The following is a 17,964-nucleotide window of genomic DNA, read 5'->3' on the forward strand; positions in this document are numbered from 1 at the left end:
AACCGACACCTTGTGTGAAAACAAGAAAGAGAGCAATTAAAATTTCTGCACCTATCACGACCCTGATGTCAGTTGCTATTTCAATTAGCAGCTCTGACAAGAAATTTATTTCTATGAAAAAATAATTGGCCATCCAGAGAGTGATTTAAAAACCCATTTAACATGCTTACAGCCTCACCTCTCTCAGCATGCAGCATGAAGCCGCCCAGAATTAATTACTGTTGCCATTTAATTTCATGCTGCCTGACATTTCCAATGCAAACTCTACAGGGCATGGTGTAAAACCAGCACACTTTATTCACTTACATTGCTGTATTAAAAAACATTTTTTGTTGTTGTTGTCAGTGACTCAAATGGATGTGAAAGCAACAAAAGTCACAAGGAGAAGATCTCCAGAATTAGAAGCTACAAAGCTAGATTAGTAGACCTAATCTTTACAGCACAATTCTGTTAAAAAGAAAACCAAGCACAAAATTATCATCACAGCATTTAGTGTACTTAAAAGAAAGGGCACACCCCAAAATAATTCGTGTTGAGAAAGAAAATTCTACAAGTTTAGAACAACACGAGCAAATTATGCTTGAGGGTGAGCAAAATACGACAAAATGTTAGATTTTTGAGTGAACTATCCGTTTAAATAAAAAAAATCATTAATTTAGTTCCCGATCTATTTCAAAGATGTCAAGCAATTCAGCCGGATAAATGATAACTCCAAGACACCTCAGACAATGAATCCAAAAGAGTAAACACACCAAAAGAGAATGATGCTGCCTACAGATAACCATTTCGTTCTTGCATGTGGAAATATTGTAATTTAAAAAAAACGCATTGATGAACTTGCATTTAAATAATATTTTAAATCAGCCATAAAAATTATGTGTAGTTTCTTAAATGCTTTTTTAACTCTGTTTAAGTATATTTGAGGTTGAGCCAATGCGCGTAGTACCATGCGCAAATTGCAGGAAACTGACTGTTTCTATGGGAACCAGAGCTTCTAACAAACGCTGCAGTGACAGGACTACTTCACCAATTGGCCATTGGCCTTTTTTATTTAGAAGGTGGGAATTATTTCACCATATTGCATTGTAGTTTCTCTCATTCACAGTAATGCGAGTAAACAGTCTTCGTTTATACACAGACTTTGCAATCCCCTCTTGGTCTCATTTTTGTGATATTTTAAGTTTTACAGGAAACATTCCCCCAAAAAGTCTATCATTCTGAAGCCAAAAAATAGTTAACTTTTCAGTGAAGAACACAAAATATTAGCCTCTAAAGCCATAATATGCCTTCAGAAGTTGTACCAATATTATGGTGCTTTTTGGCCTTTTCATGCTTTTCTAGTCATTATTGGAAAAGACTAAAAGCATTATATATAAAAATATATGCATGTCAGCAGCCACACCTTTCTAATACAGAAAGAATATTAAGTCCTCAAACTCAAGCTATGGAATATAATATTTTTATGATCTGAAGTAGGCCTTTTGAGCAAGGGCCTCAAGAGGATTCTTTATTGCAGTAATATTCCTCAACGCTAAACGCAATAAAAGAGCTGGAGAGGAGTAAAAACTATTATAATCGGAAGAGAAAAAAAAAAAAAGTTTATGATGACCAGACGGTCCTTGCGCCAACCTCTCTGCATAATTAGGAGAATAACCATGATTTCATTCCTTTCTTAAGAGTTTTTATGAAGTTGTTTTTCATTGCGAGGGCCAGAAGAGACGACTGTCAGATGTGCGAGGACAGCGGAAATCAGGCTCATCAAGTCAATCATTTTATAAGTGCAGGAAAATAACTGATTACATATATACCAACACACCAAGGAAAAAAAAAAGTTCCAGCTAATGAACGATTAAAAAAAACAAATGACAGCCAATTAGAATCCCCCCGGACACACCTGTGAGGCGGATGGATTATCTCGGCAAACGAGAAGTGCTCACTAACACAGATTTAGACTGATTTGTGAACAATATTTGAGAGAAATAGGCCTTTTGTGTACATAGAAAAAGTCTCAGATCTTTGAGTTCAGCTCATGAAAAATGGGGGCAAAAACAAAAGGTGTTGCGTTTTTAATTTTGGTCAATGCTTTTATCTTTATTGTTATTGGTGTGAACGGGTCTCAAGTCAGCTGGGACTCTTATGGGGAGGGTGGTTGTCTTTCTTCTAACATCTAAGATGTTACAAAAGAAGCCAAATCCATTCAATGATGCAATTCACTTCCTCAAGTACGTAATTGGCAATCAGTGCTACTGCCTGAGACTTATCATTATCAAATTTTAGAGGGATTGAAAGAAACTTTCCTTCATTCACTCGCTTCTTCTAGAGAAAGGCTCCATCCGAAATATGTGAGACATAACATGGTAGGTCACATGACAAAGACAACATGGTGAATATAGAACGTCCATCCAGATTACATTTATACTACACACATTCATTTTCAAACTGTCAATTCACCATCAGAGGGAAGAAAGAGAACTTGCAGCTGGTATCAGTTTATCAATACTGCAGAAAAATAGTATTGGAATCATTTCAGATATAGCAATATTTCGATACGTATCGATACTGAAATTTGACAACACTACTGTCCAATACAATAGTTTGATTAAATTGACTTATAAAGTGTTTACAAGGCATTTTACTATGTAATCTGACATATTTCTGAGTTTAAAAAATAACAGCACATTTAAACATTGAAGAAAAAAAAGAAAAGAAAAACACCCCAGCAACTGCTTTTTCTCAAGAGCACAATGCTGTATCCATTTCAAGCATAACTGCTGGAAACAAAAAAAGACAATTCCCCGCAATCGCAGAGATTCTTTCTGATTGTTCTTATCATCATATTATAGCTTTGAGATGGAAACATCATTCCAGGAATCTAAACGCAAAAACACTGGAGCAAATGGGGCTTTAAGAATCATTTCAAAGCATGGTTCCAATAATGCGATTACTTTCCTGGCCTGAGCCACTGGCCTTTGATGGATGAACAGCCACCCGTCTGCATGATAAGTCATCTCCCTCATACTCTGAAGCCTTTAAACCAATTACTTTCCTAATTCAATGCCACAAACACTAAATAAACAGTTTCACATTATTTTATGCAACCACTGATGTGAAGAATGCGCAAAAAAACTTGTTGAAATAAAGGACAGAGAGAGGCTCAACCACGGTGCAACTGAACACATTATTCATTTTGCTTACTGTTGCAGTTTCACATCGGTATGATTGTGTCAGACCACGAGATTAGACAAGCATCCCACTCAGCCTGTTCTCTCATTTCCTGTTTTCTATGCTGACTGACCTTACTGAAACCTTGCAGAAAGTTTTAGAGGGGAAAGTTGTCTTGTATACAAAAGCAGTTGTCAAGGGACAACCATGAAAACTCTCTTAGGGTCTTTTTTAGGATTCAAACTCAAAGACCATCTGAGGTAAAGCCTTCCCACTGGGTCCACGATTCTGTCCCAGACCTCTGAAAACAATAGCCCTTTGTTCCAAACACCTAAAATACTTAATTATTCATAGAATTAGGCACAAATTCCTGACAAATGTTCACAACATAATGTAACACTCTTTTATTTACTATCTGACACTTTGCTAAATCAGTGTGTGTGTGTGTGTGTGTGTGTGTGTGTGTGTGTGTGTGTGTGTATATATATATATATATATATATATATATATATATGTCACATTAAGCATACAATTAATAGTATCGCTTATATAAAAACAGGTTAATATTTAGCTATATCAGCTTGTAGTCCTACATCACACTATGAAGACTGTAGAAATATCCTAGGATAGGAGTATCAATACACACATAAAGGAGAGGCAAAACTCATAGACAAGCTCCAGTGATAATGAATCTACTAGTGTACAAGGATCCTCTGCACCCAGAACAGCAGTAAACTCAACAGAAGGTTTAGATTGGTCTAAATATCCCAAAGCTCACAGGCATCATTACTTCAATTAGGCTGCATACTGCCTGAACTAAACATTGAGAGAAACAAAAAACCTCAATCATTCACAAACACATGTTTGTACATGTTATAGGCAGAGCATAATACAGCTGTTAAGAATTTCATTTTCTTGTTAAAGATTCAATGGTCTAGCTAAACAAAACAAAAAAACAACATTTCACAGATGCTCTTGTCAAACAGACAGCGGTTTCAGACACGAACCGCAACACTATTTCCAATCACTCTCTGTGACGGGAATGTTAAACTATTCCTCTCAATGACTGATGCTGAGATAAGCATCTTGAGTGAACACATCTAATCAATGACAATCTCCCACACAACACATACTAAATACTCTGCAAGTCCTGTAAGTACTTAAATTTCCTATTACCCAGGTTTCCTTGATTTAAGGTAAACCATGACATTGACAGTGTCATCCATGTGCTCCCTCACTGCAGCATAACCCAATTAACACGCATCTATTTCTGCAGAACATCTACTAAAAAAAATGCTCCTTTCCATTCAGAACAAACTGATAGATTTTTACAAAAGAGGCAATAATGGGCACAAAGTGAGTATATTTGTGCAATATGACAAGACAATTAACAAGCCAGAGAGACAGATAATACCAATCTAACCCTGCAAACAAAAGGAAAAGTCATTTTTACAAGTTTGTTTCTTGGTTTCCTGTTTCATCCTGAAAAGGAAACGCAACATTCCTGTGAAAGAACATTTACGACAAATCAATACAGAACTGTTATAAACAGGAAAATCCACTGTGGAGAGAAACACACTGTACAGAAATAAATATACATAAGCAGGAATCTCTCATCCCATCCTGTAGAATGCATCAGCACGAAAAAGAAAAAAAGAAAAACAGTAGTCATGCCTGTACCACTTATAGACACTAGAGGTCAGGCAAGGACAACAAATGCAAAGTGCATCAAAGACTATGCAAACCATTCAGCTAAAGCAAACGCTAAAATAAACTTGAAATAAAAATCAGTGCAATAATTGTGCACTAATTGCCTTGCTAATGTACTAAAACTGTGAGAATTGATCAGAATCAGCAAACTCACCAGCATTCACTACGGCATCAACCTCCAGGATGGTGATGTCACCTTTGTACAGAGTCACTTTGTCAGCCAAGGAGAAAGACTGATGTTCTTCTTCCTCAGTAGCTGTAAGGTAACAATAGAGTAAAGTTAACTTACACAACAACTGCCATTTCAACTGCATGTTGACTCTCGATATTGATCAGAACAAAACAGTTCATCAAAGGTCTTACAACACTGTACTGACCAATATTCACTCTGTAATCACTCAAAACTAAAGTTTTGAAAGATGGAACAGGACTACATGAAATAAATTAAGAAGTGGTAGAGACCCTGTGGCCACTGGTCAAAAATAGACTTTGTCAGAGACATGGCCTGGTGGGTGAACGTACTTGGACATGTGCTGTTGCGCTTTCTGCGGACAAGAAAATAAAAACCTCTCTCAGGAACAAGTATCTTCAGAGCAAAATTTTCTAACTACTACCAGCAGAACATTTGGACAAATTTGACTGATTTGTTTAATATCAATTGTGCCCATCTACTGCATAACGGTTTCCACAATAATATTAAAGCTGCAGTCCGCAGTTTTTCCTCTTTGTCGCCATCTCTGTTCGAAATCTGCAATTGCAGTTATTTGCGGAATTATCAACTTTACGTGGGTTGTGCCTCGACACGGCACAGCGTGGGTGAATCTAATGTTTGAGGAGAATGTGCAGCTGTCAGTCACCGTGCCGGTGTGGATCATAGACTGTGTGGATACCGTCATTCAGAATCACAGATTAATGATAATGTTAACAACGTCAGCATTGCGTGACTACATGTAATGTCCTTCCAATATTTATCCTTGTTTTCGCATGGGTCCGGTTGCAGTCTCTTTTTTTCTGTAGCCACTCCGAAGTCCGAACGAAGTCTTTTGCATTTTACAGCGGGTGAATCTGTTGTCACTGGTGATTGTCGTTTGAACCTTTCTGGATCCGCCATCAAATTGATAAGTTTAATTATATCAAGTGCTGTGAGAAAAGGCTATAAATCTCCACCTCCAGCATCCTCACACGCAATATAGCCTACTAGCCGAGACTCCTTTTTTACTTTATGTGTACAGATGTGACGTAATGACTCAAAGACATGATCAAATTTCCCGCGGAAATCCACCAGTACCACTGGAATTAAAAACATTAATACAAGTTTACCGCTTTGAATCGAGCTAAAGCAAGCAGATAGTTTTGAACACTGGCTTGTTATGTATTTTATCAAAAATGTATTTTGGATCATTTTTAACCACAAAAAAGCTACGGACTGCAGCTTTAAGCATCACAAATGTTTTCAACTGATAATTTTCTGAAGGATCGTTTGACACTGATGACTGGAGTAATGAATGCTAAAAAAAAAATCAGCTTTGCCATCACAGGAATAAATTATATTTTAAAATGTATTAAAATAGAAAGTTATAATATCAGTTATAATATTACTTTTTTACTGTATTTTTAATTAAATAAATGTAGCCTTGGTGAGCATAAGAGACTTCTTTCAAAAACAATCAAATCTCATACCGAAGTTAAACTTTTGAACGCTATAAGGGTACACTCTAAAAAAAAGATGGTTCTTTAAAAGGTTCTTTACATGTAGTAACAGTTCTATTTCAGTACCGTATCGTCATGAAGAACCCTTTATATGCTGAAATGGTTCTTTGTGTTAGAGTTTAGGGTTCTTTATTCACGCTTTTTTGTTTTACAAATCTGTAACTGTCAAAGCCTCTTCATTACTGATTTTCAGGAGCTCAGCTATACAACTACAGTTACTTCACAGACTGTCAACATACTCTCAACAGTTTAAAAATTTCTTTCTTAAAATGTCTATAAATTGTAACTTTAAAAATTGTAACAATCATTTCCTAACAATCATGTTCTGTTAAACTAAAGAGAGAAAAAGACATGCAAGTGTGAGCAGCTCTGTTCAGTTAAGGGTCTCGTCTTCTCTTCTCCACAAAGTAACAGAGATATGGAATTTATGATCCATATTGTTTGATTTTTTTTAAATTATGACTTTATGCCTAAACATACCCAGTCACAAAAAAACATTAACGCTATACCATGACTTTGTCACTTTTTCTTTTTACCATGGTAATGGCTCATACTGTCCATTTTTGCTAATTTTGGCCTTCATGAACATAACTGTTTTTACATAATCAACTGGAAGAGACACAATGCAACTCTAAACTCAATTGCGTATTTCAGATGATGTTATACATCATAACCTCATCATCAGCAGAGAGAAATTGCTACTCAGAATACACACATAATGAAGGATGTAAAGACATCATAGGGGATTGTGAAGATATTTCACTGGAATTTGGTTTTCATTACATCTATATCGTGTTCAATGGATTGTTATTTAATAATGTATTCAGCTAACCTCTGTTGTAAGAGCAGTGTCATTTTTTCTACAATCTGCCATGTCAATAAAAAATAAAAGTTCCTAATTGACAACATGCTGTTTTTTTTTTTTTTTTTATGTAAAACCCAAATAGAGGCAACAAGATATAAGACCAGCCAGACAGAGGGCTAAAAAAACAATATTAATAAATAATTTATAAAAAATAATAGTAATATTAAAGGGGTCATATAATGGTACATGCACTTTTACAAGTTGATTGTACTGAAATGTGTGTTGGCAGTGCCTGTACACAACCATCCTATAATGATAAAAATCCATCCAGTGTTTTTGTTTTAATCTCCTTATATGTTTTCCCCTGCCTCAAATTGAGCCGTTCGTTTTTGTGACGTCAATAAAACGGACGCCCCTCCCACGATTGTTGATTGACAGCAGCGTTTCAACACAGACCCGCCCTCGCTCGTGAGAGCTGTCAATCATAGTCTGCGCGGACCGGCGCGGTCATTGTTGAAATGCTGGAGCACTGTCTATGAGCAGAATGGCGTCTAAGCGATTGTGGTGTTCTGTTCTTGGGTGTAATAACGAACACAGCAGTCATTTTAATGTTCCCAAATCCGAACCGCTGAAGACGCAGTGGCTGAGTTTGTTTTCGAAGGGAATATTCCCCACGAGCAACGTCAATGCTGTCATGTTTGCGCGAATCATTTCACACCAGACTGCTTTATAAACGAGGATCAGTATAAAGCTGGATTTGCTAAGAAGCTGCTCGAATAAAGGAAGAAGCTGCCATGAATAAAGGATCGGTACCAGATATTCGTGTTCCTGCTGAATCTCCAGAAGAACTGAAGTGAGTGTAACGTTTTATTAAACTTTATATTAATATTTATATCTTTGCAAATCGCTAGCTGCACACTTCACAATGAATGCGGCTAAGGTTTACACTCAGGGTACATTACGGCATGTTTTCTATGTACGACGTTCTCAATATAATTCATAATCCCACGTTTATACTGAACAACGCGTTATGGTTATTGTGTTATTGTGTTACAAACGGTGTACGCACAGAACAGAGAGGCGGAGTCAGCAAAGCTCATGATCATTTAAAGTCATATGCACTGAAACGGCGTGCTGAAAACAGAGCTGTTTTTGACCAGGTAAAATAAGTGTTTTCTTACAATACTAATGAGAATTTTTAATTAAAGTATATTACAAACTTTTAATTTAGACCCTAAAGAATCATATTAGCTTGTACAAAAATGGCATTATATGACCCCTTTAATAATATGAAGATGTGAATACTAATATTTAAAGTTATTTATAACACCATTAATGTCCTATAGCACTTTCAAAGCATGGTTCTTTATGGAACCTTATAAAAAGGGTTCTGCTATTGTTACAAGCCGAAGAACCCTAATTTGGTACTGTTTAGACCACAATAACTTATTATGGTGTAGGACCTCATTTTGCAACCAATACCGCATCAATTTATTTAGAGAAAGACACATCCAAGTCCTTCACAGTGGCCAGAGGGATTTTGAGCATTATCCTGCTGATACACAGCACCCCCTTCAGGGTACAATGTTTGAACCATTAGGTACACATGGTCCTCCAGAATGGTTCGGTAGTCCTTGGCAGTGACGCGCCCATCAAGCACAGTAAGGAATTGCATCCCAAAACATCACCGATTCACCCCCTGTGCTTCACTCTGGGCACACAACAGTCCGGGTGTCAAGCCTTTTTGGGGCTTCTCCACACCTTGACTCCCACGGACGTGGGAAAGACAGTGATGGATAATCTTTCTGATAATGTTCGGGGCTCAAACTCACTCTGCCAGATTAAATCTAAAGACACATCTCTTCAGCCAAGCATTCGCATAATACATCTCATAACATTTAGATCAGTTAGATCAGATCAAATGCACATGGTTATATTTGCTTAATGTTATGAACAGCAGCTACACTAATTACTCTCCATTTGCTTTTCTGTTTTATCTCGGGATGCCCGTCCCGAGGTAACTAGAGAGTACGTCAGCTCCAGTTTGGTTTATTTCAGACAGACAACTTAGTTTCAACACAGTTCAGCTGACAAACAACAGCATATTTACTTCTGTCTGAAACAGGTGTAGGCTGAAGCTCTTGCTTATAATGCCTACCCTTTTTATAATGCCTAAAAACATCTCACATTTTAAACAAATAAAATAAAAATAAGAATTGTCTTACATATAATGTTGACAAACAAATCTAAAGAGAATACAAAACCTAAGTATTTCCTATGCAATTCAATTTCACAATCTAGAATACAACAAAAACAGCTTATTCATTTATCACTCTTTAAATTGTTTCATTGCATAATTTTTAAATAGTTTCTTTAACTTACTAAGTGTCCCACATATTTTTAGTTCCTCATGACAGTTATTCCATAAATTTACACCTTTAACTGAAATACAATGGTATTTTGCATTGGTCCTCACTTGGTTCTTTTTAAAAATACAGGTTCCCCTTAAGTCATGTTGGCATTAACACATTGTTAGTTAACGGTGTGATTTTTATATGTATACATTTCTCAAATACAGTACTCTACGTGTCTCTAGCCCCTTTCACACAGAGATTCCGGAAAATACACGGATAAAGCGACCCGGGATTTGACTCGGGTTCGTTTGATTTTGCTTCATTCACACTGCCAGTGATTTGCCGGAATCAGAGAGCGCGTTCACACACAACCCGTGTATGTTCCGGAAAGACACGTGACATCGATGTGACATGTAATGTCTCAGCAACGTGTATAGTTTGCTTATGAGCTGCAATTTCTCTCTGGAGCGAAATCCACGCTTGTGCATTTTTTTCTCTGATTCGATCATAAAAGCGCATTACGTACCGTTTCACTAGCCTGCTTTCACTTCAGCGTCATCATTACGACACGGCATTGGTTACGGCTTTTGTTCACACAGCGCGCGTTCCGGGTCTGAACACGGCAATGTTACTAGGTCCCCAACCCGGCATCGATCCCGGCATCAGTCCCGGGTCGTGTTTGCGTTCACACAGAAGGTACTCTGGCAGTTTGCCGGCAATTTGCCGGGTTCAAAGCGCTGTGTGAAAGGGGTTTCCGATAACAGATCACTTTAAATTGTAATGTGTAGACATGCATTTTCTGTAAAGCTGCTTTGAAACGATATGTATTGTGAATACAGCAATATACGCTATATACAACATTAAATGTAAATTGAATTGAAGGTGGACTCATCAGAGAACAATTATGTTTCACTTTGTCCACAGCCCAAGATTTCTACTGTTGGCACCAATGAAAATGACATTTGGCATTGGCACTGTAGCATCTGGACCAATCAGACACACACAAATTATTCATTATATTTAATGAATAATCCAGCAAATTCACTCTCCCAACAAAGGTCTATGAATTTTCCCCCAAAACGAACATCCCAAATGAAGCTAACACACAGACAGAACCCGGTGTCCTGTTACAGGACACATTAAGACTGATAAGACTTTTTACAACCCCAAAAGGAATTTGCAGAGAGTTGTGACTCTCACTTAATTCTTGCTGAAAAGGATAAATAAACCCTTTTAATCCTATATTATATTCTATATATAACCACTTGAGAAATCTCATCTCAAATTCCCATTTCATGATTTTCCTTTTATGTGGTTTGGCCTATGTATTCAGACTCAAACATTCATTAATGTTTCAGACTTGCATAGGCTACTATGGTGAACCAAAATCAAGTGTAGCATGTTTAGTCTCTATAAACTCCAGCCTCTAAAACCTCCATTTGTTAATTTACATTAAGCTAACTTTGTGACGCATTAGTATTATAAGAATCTTGGATATTCTTTTGTTAAACACCCAATCAAATGACATGTTCAAAGGCCTGCTTGAACAAAAGGTTGTAAAGAAATTCCCTCCAAAGTGAACAACTTCTTATTGGCTCAGAACCCTCCAGAGGGTGTGACATCTTCACGCTTTAAAAATCACTGATCACAAGATCACACCTCTTTAGTCTCTTACTCTCCTAGTTCCTTTCTGAAACCCTGATGTGAAGATGATGCTGAACTAGAAGTCTTCTAAGGACCCCCAAGCTTGTGCCAGGCTGCGGCCTTGTCTTTCCATTCACCAAAGATGCTCTGACTCCCTCTGGTTCTTTCTCTCATCAAGACAACATCAGCAAAGATCAACTGGAGCCTCAACAAATTGCATCAGGACAGTTTAATTCACATGGGCCAGACAGGCAAGTATCAAACTTAGTCTCATTATTTTAAGTATCCTTAGCCCTTTTTAAGAAGGGCGCGTTAGAACAAAACTGATGGTTTGCTCAGGCTGTTGATCTGCTGAATTTCAAACAATGCTAAAACTTCTTGCTTTCCTGTATTCTGCTTCAGGTCTCTTTCCCTTGGTAAACTGTATGCATGTGTATGTTAGAGTAGTTTAAGTGTTTAGTCTAGTTAAAGGTTCTCTAAGCGATCCTGGGTGACGTCACTTCTTGTTGACGTTCGAACTATTGTCAAACAAAACGGAGGCTAGCTAGACCCTCCCTCCTCCTCATCCGCACACTAACCCCCCAAACCACACCCCCAAACCCTTCTTGTCGGTCATTGGCTGGAACAGTTTGTTATGTTTCGGGGAGCGGGTCGCTGCAGTTTGTTTTTGGTGCTGTTTGTGAAGCATGGGCTGTCTACAGAGATCGCGTTTCTTTACAGTGTGTTCAGGGGACAGGCAGCCAGCGGATAGTGAGGAGATGTTTGCTGTATGTGACAAAAAATGTTTTGGCCTAAAAAACACATGACATCGCTTAGAGCACCTTTAATAAAAACTTGTTCATGTCACACGTAAAGCTGTCCGTGTTTCAAGCTCATTAAATACTGGAGTCCCTAATCATGCAGCTTTTGGCTACTTGCTCTTAAAAGTACTGTAAAGAAACAGGAGAATTGAGGTGCCTATTTAATTCAGCGGTGAGTTGGGCAGCTGTGGTTTTATATTTTTTGGATACAATCTGGGTTGGTACTTGGACATCCCTTGAAGACAGCTTCCTCTTGCATCAACATTTACTCCTGTGGAATGTGGTTCGTCCTTCATGGTGGTATGCCGACATTACCCTGGATACCACAGCTTTTGACACACCTGGTCACAGATGAGCCAGAGAGACACGCACCAACCATTTGTCCTCTTTTGAATTTTGATATGTCTCCCATTATATTGTGTGGATTTTTGCAATATGTACAGCTGTGCTATTGCTCTGTTAATTCAACCTTCACACTCTGTGCTCTTACTGATGGAATGTAAAATCAGTGAAGATTGACAACCAGGCCGCGCATAGGTGTGAAACCTCCAACAATATATAGGCCAGTGTTTCAGTCTCATTGTCCAACCCCTGTACATACAACACGATCTAAAAAGAATACATCTCATGGACTCACCAAGATTTATCTAATCTTTATTTATTTGTTTAATGCTTTTTGATAACTCTATAAATCTCAGTTCTTCCTTTTGGCATCAAATGCCAAACCTGACAGAACACTGCACATTTGAACCAGCTTTCAATATGGGTTCTCTATAACAGGCATGTAAGTATATGTAAATCTACAAATAAGTCACCTTTTCAAGTAGCTTTTACCAGCTCCCAGAACGGAGTAGAAACCAATGAAATCAGATCTGGTTGGTTAAAGCGCTGGCATAACACTATGCATATGGGTTAACAGAACAGATAGTAATCAAACGAATAGAGCGTCAAAACCATCAGGTCTCAAACTGCTGGCATTGGCCAGTCGGTCAGCTCCATTTAATGCCATAGGCTGCAGACAAATGATATGCAAAAAAGACATTAACATTTGCAAGCTAAAAGAAGCAGTGTTCATTATGCTTATTTGAAAAATTACCTATAGCACATCCTACATTTAGATTTAGATTAGTAGAGCCGGAGAAAATTTCCGGCTCTAATGTGAAAGGACCAGTTCTGCTCCTGTCAGTTCATCTCCAGGTCTGCTGGCACAGGGCATAGCCATTTGGTGGAGCACACACAGGATGTGCGAGGAACAAACCTCATCCAAGTCAACGGAAGTGTTTAATTTAGTATTTTACGACATCCTCTCACTACAGAACTAAAGATGAAAATGGCCAGAGGACTTTAAAAGTTTTTTATTTATTTTTATTATTGTATTTGTACTACTTTTAAAACATCCTTTATTTAAAAGAGCACTTTTTTTTTAAATAATAGGCCCACACAGAATCTGATGATTTTCACAGCTCATTTTAGACTAAAAGAGATTCATTCTGTAGAAATTCTACAGAATGGATTTTAAACTGCATAAATATGTTAAGCTAAGCTCATATGTTAAACTGTATTTGTAGGTTGATTCTCTCCAAAAGAGTGCCACAGAACAACAATATTTACCAACATTCTCTACTTTTTGAGCATCCCGACCAGAAGAACACAATAAACCCAACTGCATGAGTTTGGAGTGGAAATTGTGTAAACTGACCAACGGTTTAAAAAAAGAAATAGGTATGCAATTCTGTTTGGTGCCACTAGAGCAGAAATTACACATTTCACCTTTAAATAAGAACAAGTCCATCTTCTCACCAGCGGACACCAAACCAAGAAAGGTTACGAAAATAAATTGTTTAGGGTTCAAAACATGTTAAGCCTTATGCAAAGCATCAGTGGCATGCAGTCTATTACAACATAAAATAATTCTGACTCCTCCCTCAGTCCCTGTCAGTTCTCCTCTGCCCTATCTAATAATAAAAAAAGCAAAAGGCCAATTAAAAATAAATAAATAAAAAAAGCAAACAAACATAATTGACAGTAGCAATGTTTCCATCCACTTATTTTTATGCAAATTTTGGAATATTGCATAAAAAAACCTCCGGATACAAAACCCCAAGATGCACACAAATTCTACAAATGCGCATACAAACAATAAATTTAAAAAAGTATGCACTCAATTAAGTTAAATCATTTTTATCTGTAATGAAGACATGGGCATAAACCACGATATAGAAACACATTTACTGAATAAATCCTTCAATGCGAGAAAAAAAGAAAGAAAAAAAACTCACATGAGTTTGTGTCTCACACGACTGCGTTCACAAACGTCAGGCTTCCGAACGCAAGATAAAGGTGCAAGTCATTTGTGATGTAGGATAAAAGAGCAACAGTGGCTTCCCCGATTACAGCAAATTCCATTTTTATTACAGACACTTTGCGCAAATTTCCCAGGAAGTGACTATTTTGTTCTCTTGAACACATGGAATGGAAACAGTGCTTTATTCACAAATGTTTTATCAAATATTCCAATTTTGCACACAAGTTAAATTTGCAACTTTGGATGGATATAGTGTCTATTTACACTGAGAGCAAATAACTATTGTTTGCAAATGCATTTTTTACTCACTTCACCCACTGCACAGATATTTTGCTTTAAAACAAATAGCATATTACTACTATAATAATAATAATAGTGTATATAGTATAAATAGGCACTGCTGACATGAATGCAGTAGGATACAGTAGTGTACTTACAAGTGTCATTGCTATGAGAGTCCTGTTAACAAAGTTGTGAGACATGAAGAGTATGATAGCAGAGTTCCTCTGCCTTGTTTCACTGAATCATCTGTAGGACAGATGAAATCCAGAATCTCTGCTGTCCCTTATACTGGATTAGCTGGAATCATGATCTATTCTGGATCATATCCATACAGGTACTGTGCCTACATGTGTCCCTGTCTCATTAAATGAATTAGCAAGCACTTTGTGTCAATTCTAGAACATTATGTGAGAAAACAAATAACGTTACATTTCAAGAATGAGTATATTCAAGTCTTTTATAAATATGTGTTAAAGTAATAAAAATACTGTGTTTGCGCTGCACTTTGTCTAACTTTTTGTATGAAACCGGTTTCCCACTGTGCCTCAGTAAAAACATGCAATTCATGCTCTCCCGGTTTTTTGGGGGGTTTTTTGCATTCAAACGAGCAAGATGAATAACACAGAAAATAAAATGCAGAGAAAATTTCTTACATTTCTTTCTTGTTCACCCAAAAATAAAAAGCCGTCTTCATTTACAAACCCATGTGACCTCCTTTCTTCTGTGGAACACAACAAGAAAATCTGTTTTCCGTGATCTTTCTTATGCAATTTTAAAAAAATGGACTGACACCTTCAGGCAAACCAGATAGCACTAATAAAGGTGCACTATTAAATGTGCATAGCACTATTTTTCAAGACTTCTGAAGTCAACGGTAGTCTTGTGTGTGAAACAAAAATGTAAGTCACCATTCACTGAAACCCTTGCTGCATTTATGAGAGAAGTGAACATCAGATTTGTGAACAAATCACTTTTGAGACTGGTGAATCTGTTGGTTCACAAAACTAGTTAGGTTTAGAAATGAGGGTAAGTAAATTACAATGTTTTTTTCAATCCCTTTAAAACTATTTCTGATCTTCTGGGGCCAGTTGCATAAACAGTAACATAGCCATTATGTTAAAGGGATAGTTTACCCTAAAATGAAAATTTGAAAAAGTCTGAGTGAACTCTAAAGCCCAACAGCCAAGGTCAAGAATTTCATTAATTAATACATTATATTTCGGTTTGTTTTTCACCAAACCCCATCGTATACCACCAGAACACTTGGAACATACGGCATGGGATCATTTTGTGATAGTTTTGCGTCTTTTTTCAAAAGTTTGATGCTGGCCGCTATTCACTACCATTATATGGACAAGCGTGAGCGGCTGACATTTTTTTTTTACAAATTCTCCTTTTTGTGGTGCATTAAAGAAAGGGCATACGGCATTAGAACACCAGGGTGAGTAAATGATGACTTAATTTTCATTTTAGGTAGGACTATCCCTTTAAGACTGAGTCTTTTGTAGACCAATTATGTTTTTATGCAACAGAACTCTGGTCTTAAAACAGGAAACAATAGCTTCAGATGTTTGATATTCTAAGACTTCTGTATGTAGTTTTAGAGATCAAATAAATGGGGGGCGGTGGACATAACAGAATTTAAGCTACATTGAAAAACTGTCTTTCTGTTCAGTTTGGGAAACCATCGAATAAATCTATAAAAAAAATAAGCTTAGGTCAGGGTAGCTCAACTATCTTAGCACTAGAAATCCTGCACAAACAAAGGCTACGAAAGGGACGGCGGCTGACATCTTTTCAAAAATTTGGTAGGTTCATCCATAAATAAGCCATGATATCTGAGCTGTCAGGGTCACACTGATCCATGTGTCCTTTTCTTTTTAAAAGGGCAGCAAGTCACTTGCATGCAGAGTGACTATGATGTCTGCTGGCAAAGAAGGACATGAAACAACCAGTACCTTCTTCCAGAATGACTTTGCAACTTCAATACTATAAAAGAGCTCTAAAGCTATTCACCAAGACATACACTATCATTCAAAAGATTTGTTTTAATGTTTTTGAAACAAGTCCCTTATGTTCACCAATAAGGCTGCACATAGTTGATCAAAACACAAAAACATTAATATTGTGAAATAATATAATTTGAAATAACATTATTCTACTTTAATATATTTTAATCAAATTTATTACTGTAATGGCAAAGCAAAATTTTCAGCATCATTACTCCAGTCTTCAGTGTCACATGATCCTTCAGAAATCATTCTAATATGCTGATTTGCTGCTCAATAAACACTTCTTATTTTTTATTAATATTGAAAACAGCTGCTTAATATTTTTGTGTAAACTGTGATACATTTTTCAGAATCCTTTGATTAATAGAAAGTTCAAAAGCATTTATTTGAAATATAAATCTTTTGTAACATTATAACATCTTTACTGTCACTTTTGATCCGTTTAAAGGATCCTTAGTGAGTATAAGCATTAGTCTTTAAAAAAAGAAAAGAAAAATCAACTGATCCCAAACATTAACGGTATACAATTCACTCTTGTAAAACCTTGTGGGCTACTTGAAGGTAAAGTGTATAATCCACTAGCATAAAACAGAATTGCAAATCATTTTTAAACAGCTACTCAAAGCACTCCACCTGTCTGCTATAGGTCAAAAAACAGGAAGTCAGAAAGGCTTTGGTATTTACCTGTATTATTGTCATGATTTGCCCAGGTGGGTATCTTGTCCAATGTCACATAGTTTCCCCGATAATCTTTGCGCCTATCCTCTAGTCCAAGACTGAGTAAGCGCTCTGTGGAACAGAAGAAACAATACAGTCATATACAGACAAGAGCATGTCTTGTGAAGCAAAGCTAATCAGTTTGAATCAGAGGGGTTCATAAAGGAACATCTGCGACTAGCTCTGTGCATCGTGTCAGAGTGGTACTCTTTGGTGTGGTAATTGTGGCAGCCATGTAAGTATGTGTGAGAAAGCAGAGACAGGCTAATGAGGGTACACTGCTCAGCATACAGCTGCAGGCCTGACATGCAACCAGACCGTGTGTGATCAGTTCTATCTAGCATTCAAGGACAACATGATTCAGAAATTTCCAAATATTTGTGCCTTTCATTGTAATAAAGACATGTTTCATTAACTAGCCTAGTTTAGCACTAGACTAAAGCTTACATAGTTGGTTCCTACG

At 37.1% G+C, this 17,964-nt stretch overlaps 1 protein-coding gene across 1 annotated transcript in view; it reads right to left on the reverse strand.

Moving 5' to 3' along the window:
* Window positions 1-17,964, reverse strand: part of macrod2 (mono-ADP ribosylhydrolase 2) — a 614,652-nt gene that overhangs the window by 594,803 nt on the left and 1,885 nt on the right. The window contains exons 2-3 of the mRNA XM_056252970.1: window positions 17,469-17,573; window positions 5,027-5,128 (exon numbers count right to left, since the gene is read on the reverse strand). Of these exons, the coding sequence (XP_056108945.1) occupies window positions 5,027-5,128; window positions 17,469-17,573 (207 nt within the window). The remainder of the gene's footprint in view (window positions 1-5,026; window positions 5,129-17,468; window positions 17,574-17,964) is intronic.

This window comes from Rhinichthys klamathensis, unplaced genomic scaffold (assembly GCF_029890125.1).
Source record: "Rhinichthys klamathensis goyatoka isolate OS25496 unplaced genomic scaffold, OSU_Roscu_1.1 h1tg000100l_1, whole genome shotgun sequence".
NCBI lineage: Eukaryota > Metazoa > Chordata > Actinopteri > Cypriniformes > Leuciscidae > Rhinichthys > Rhinichthys klamathensis.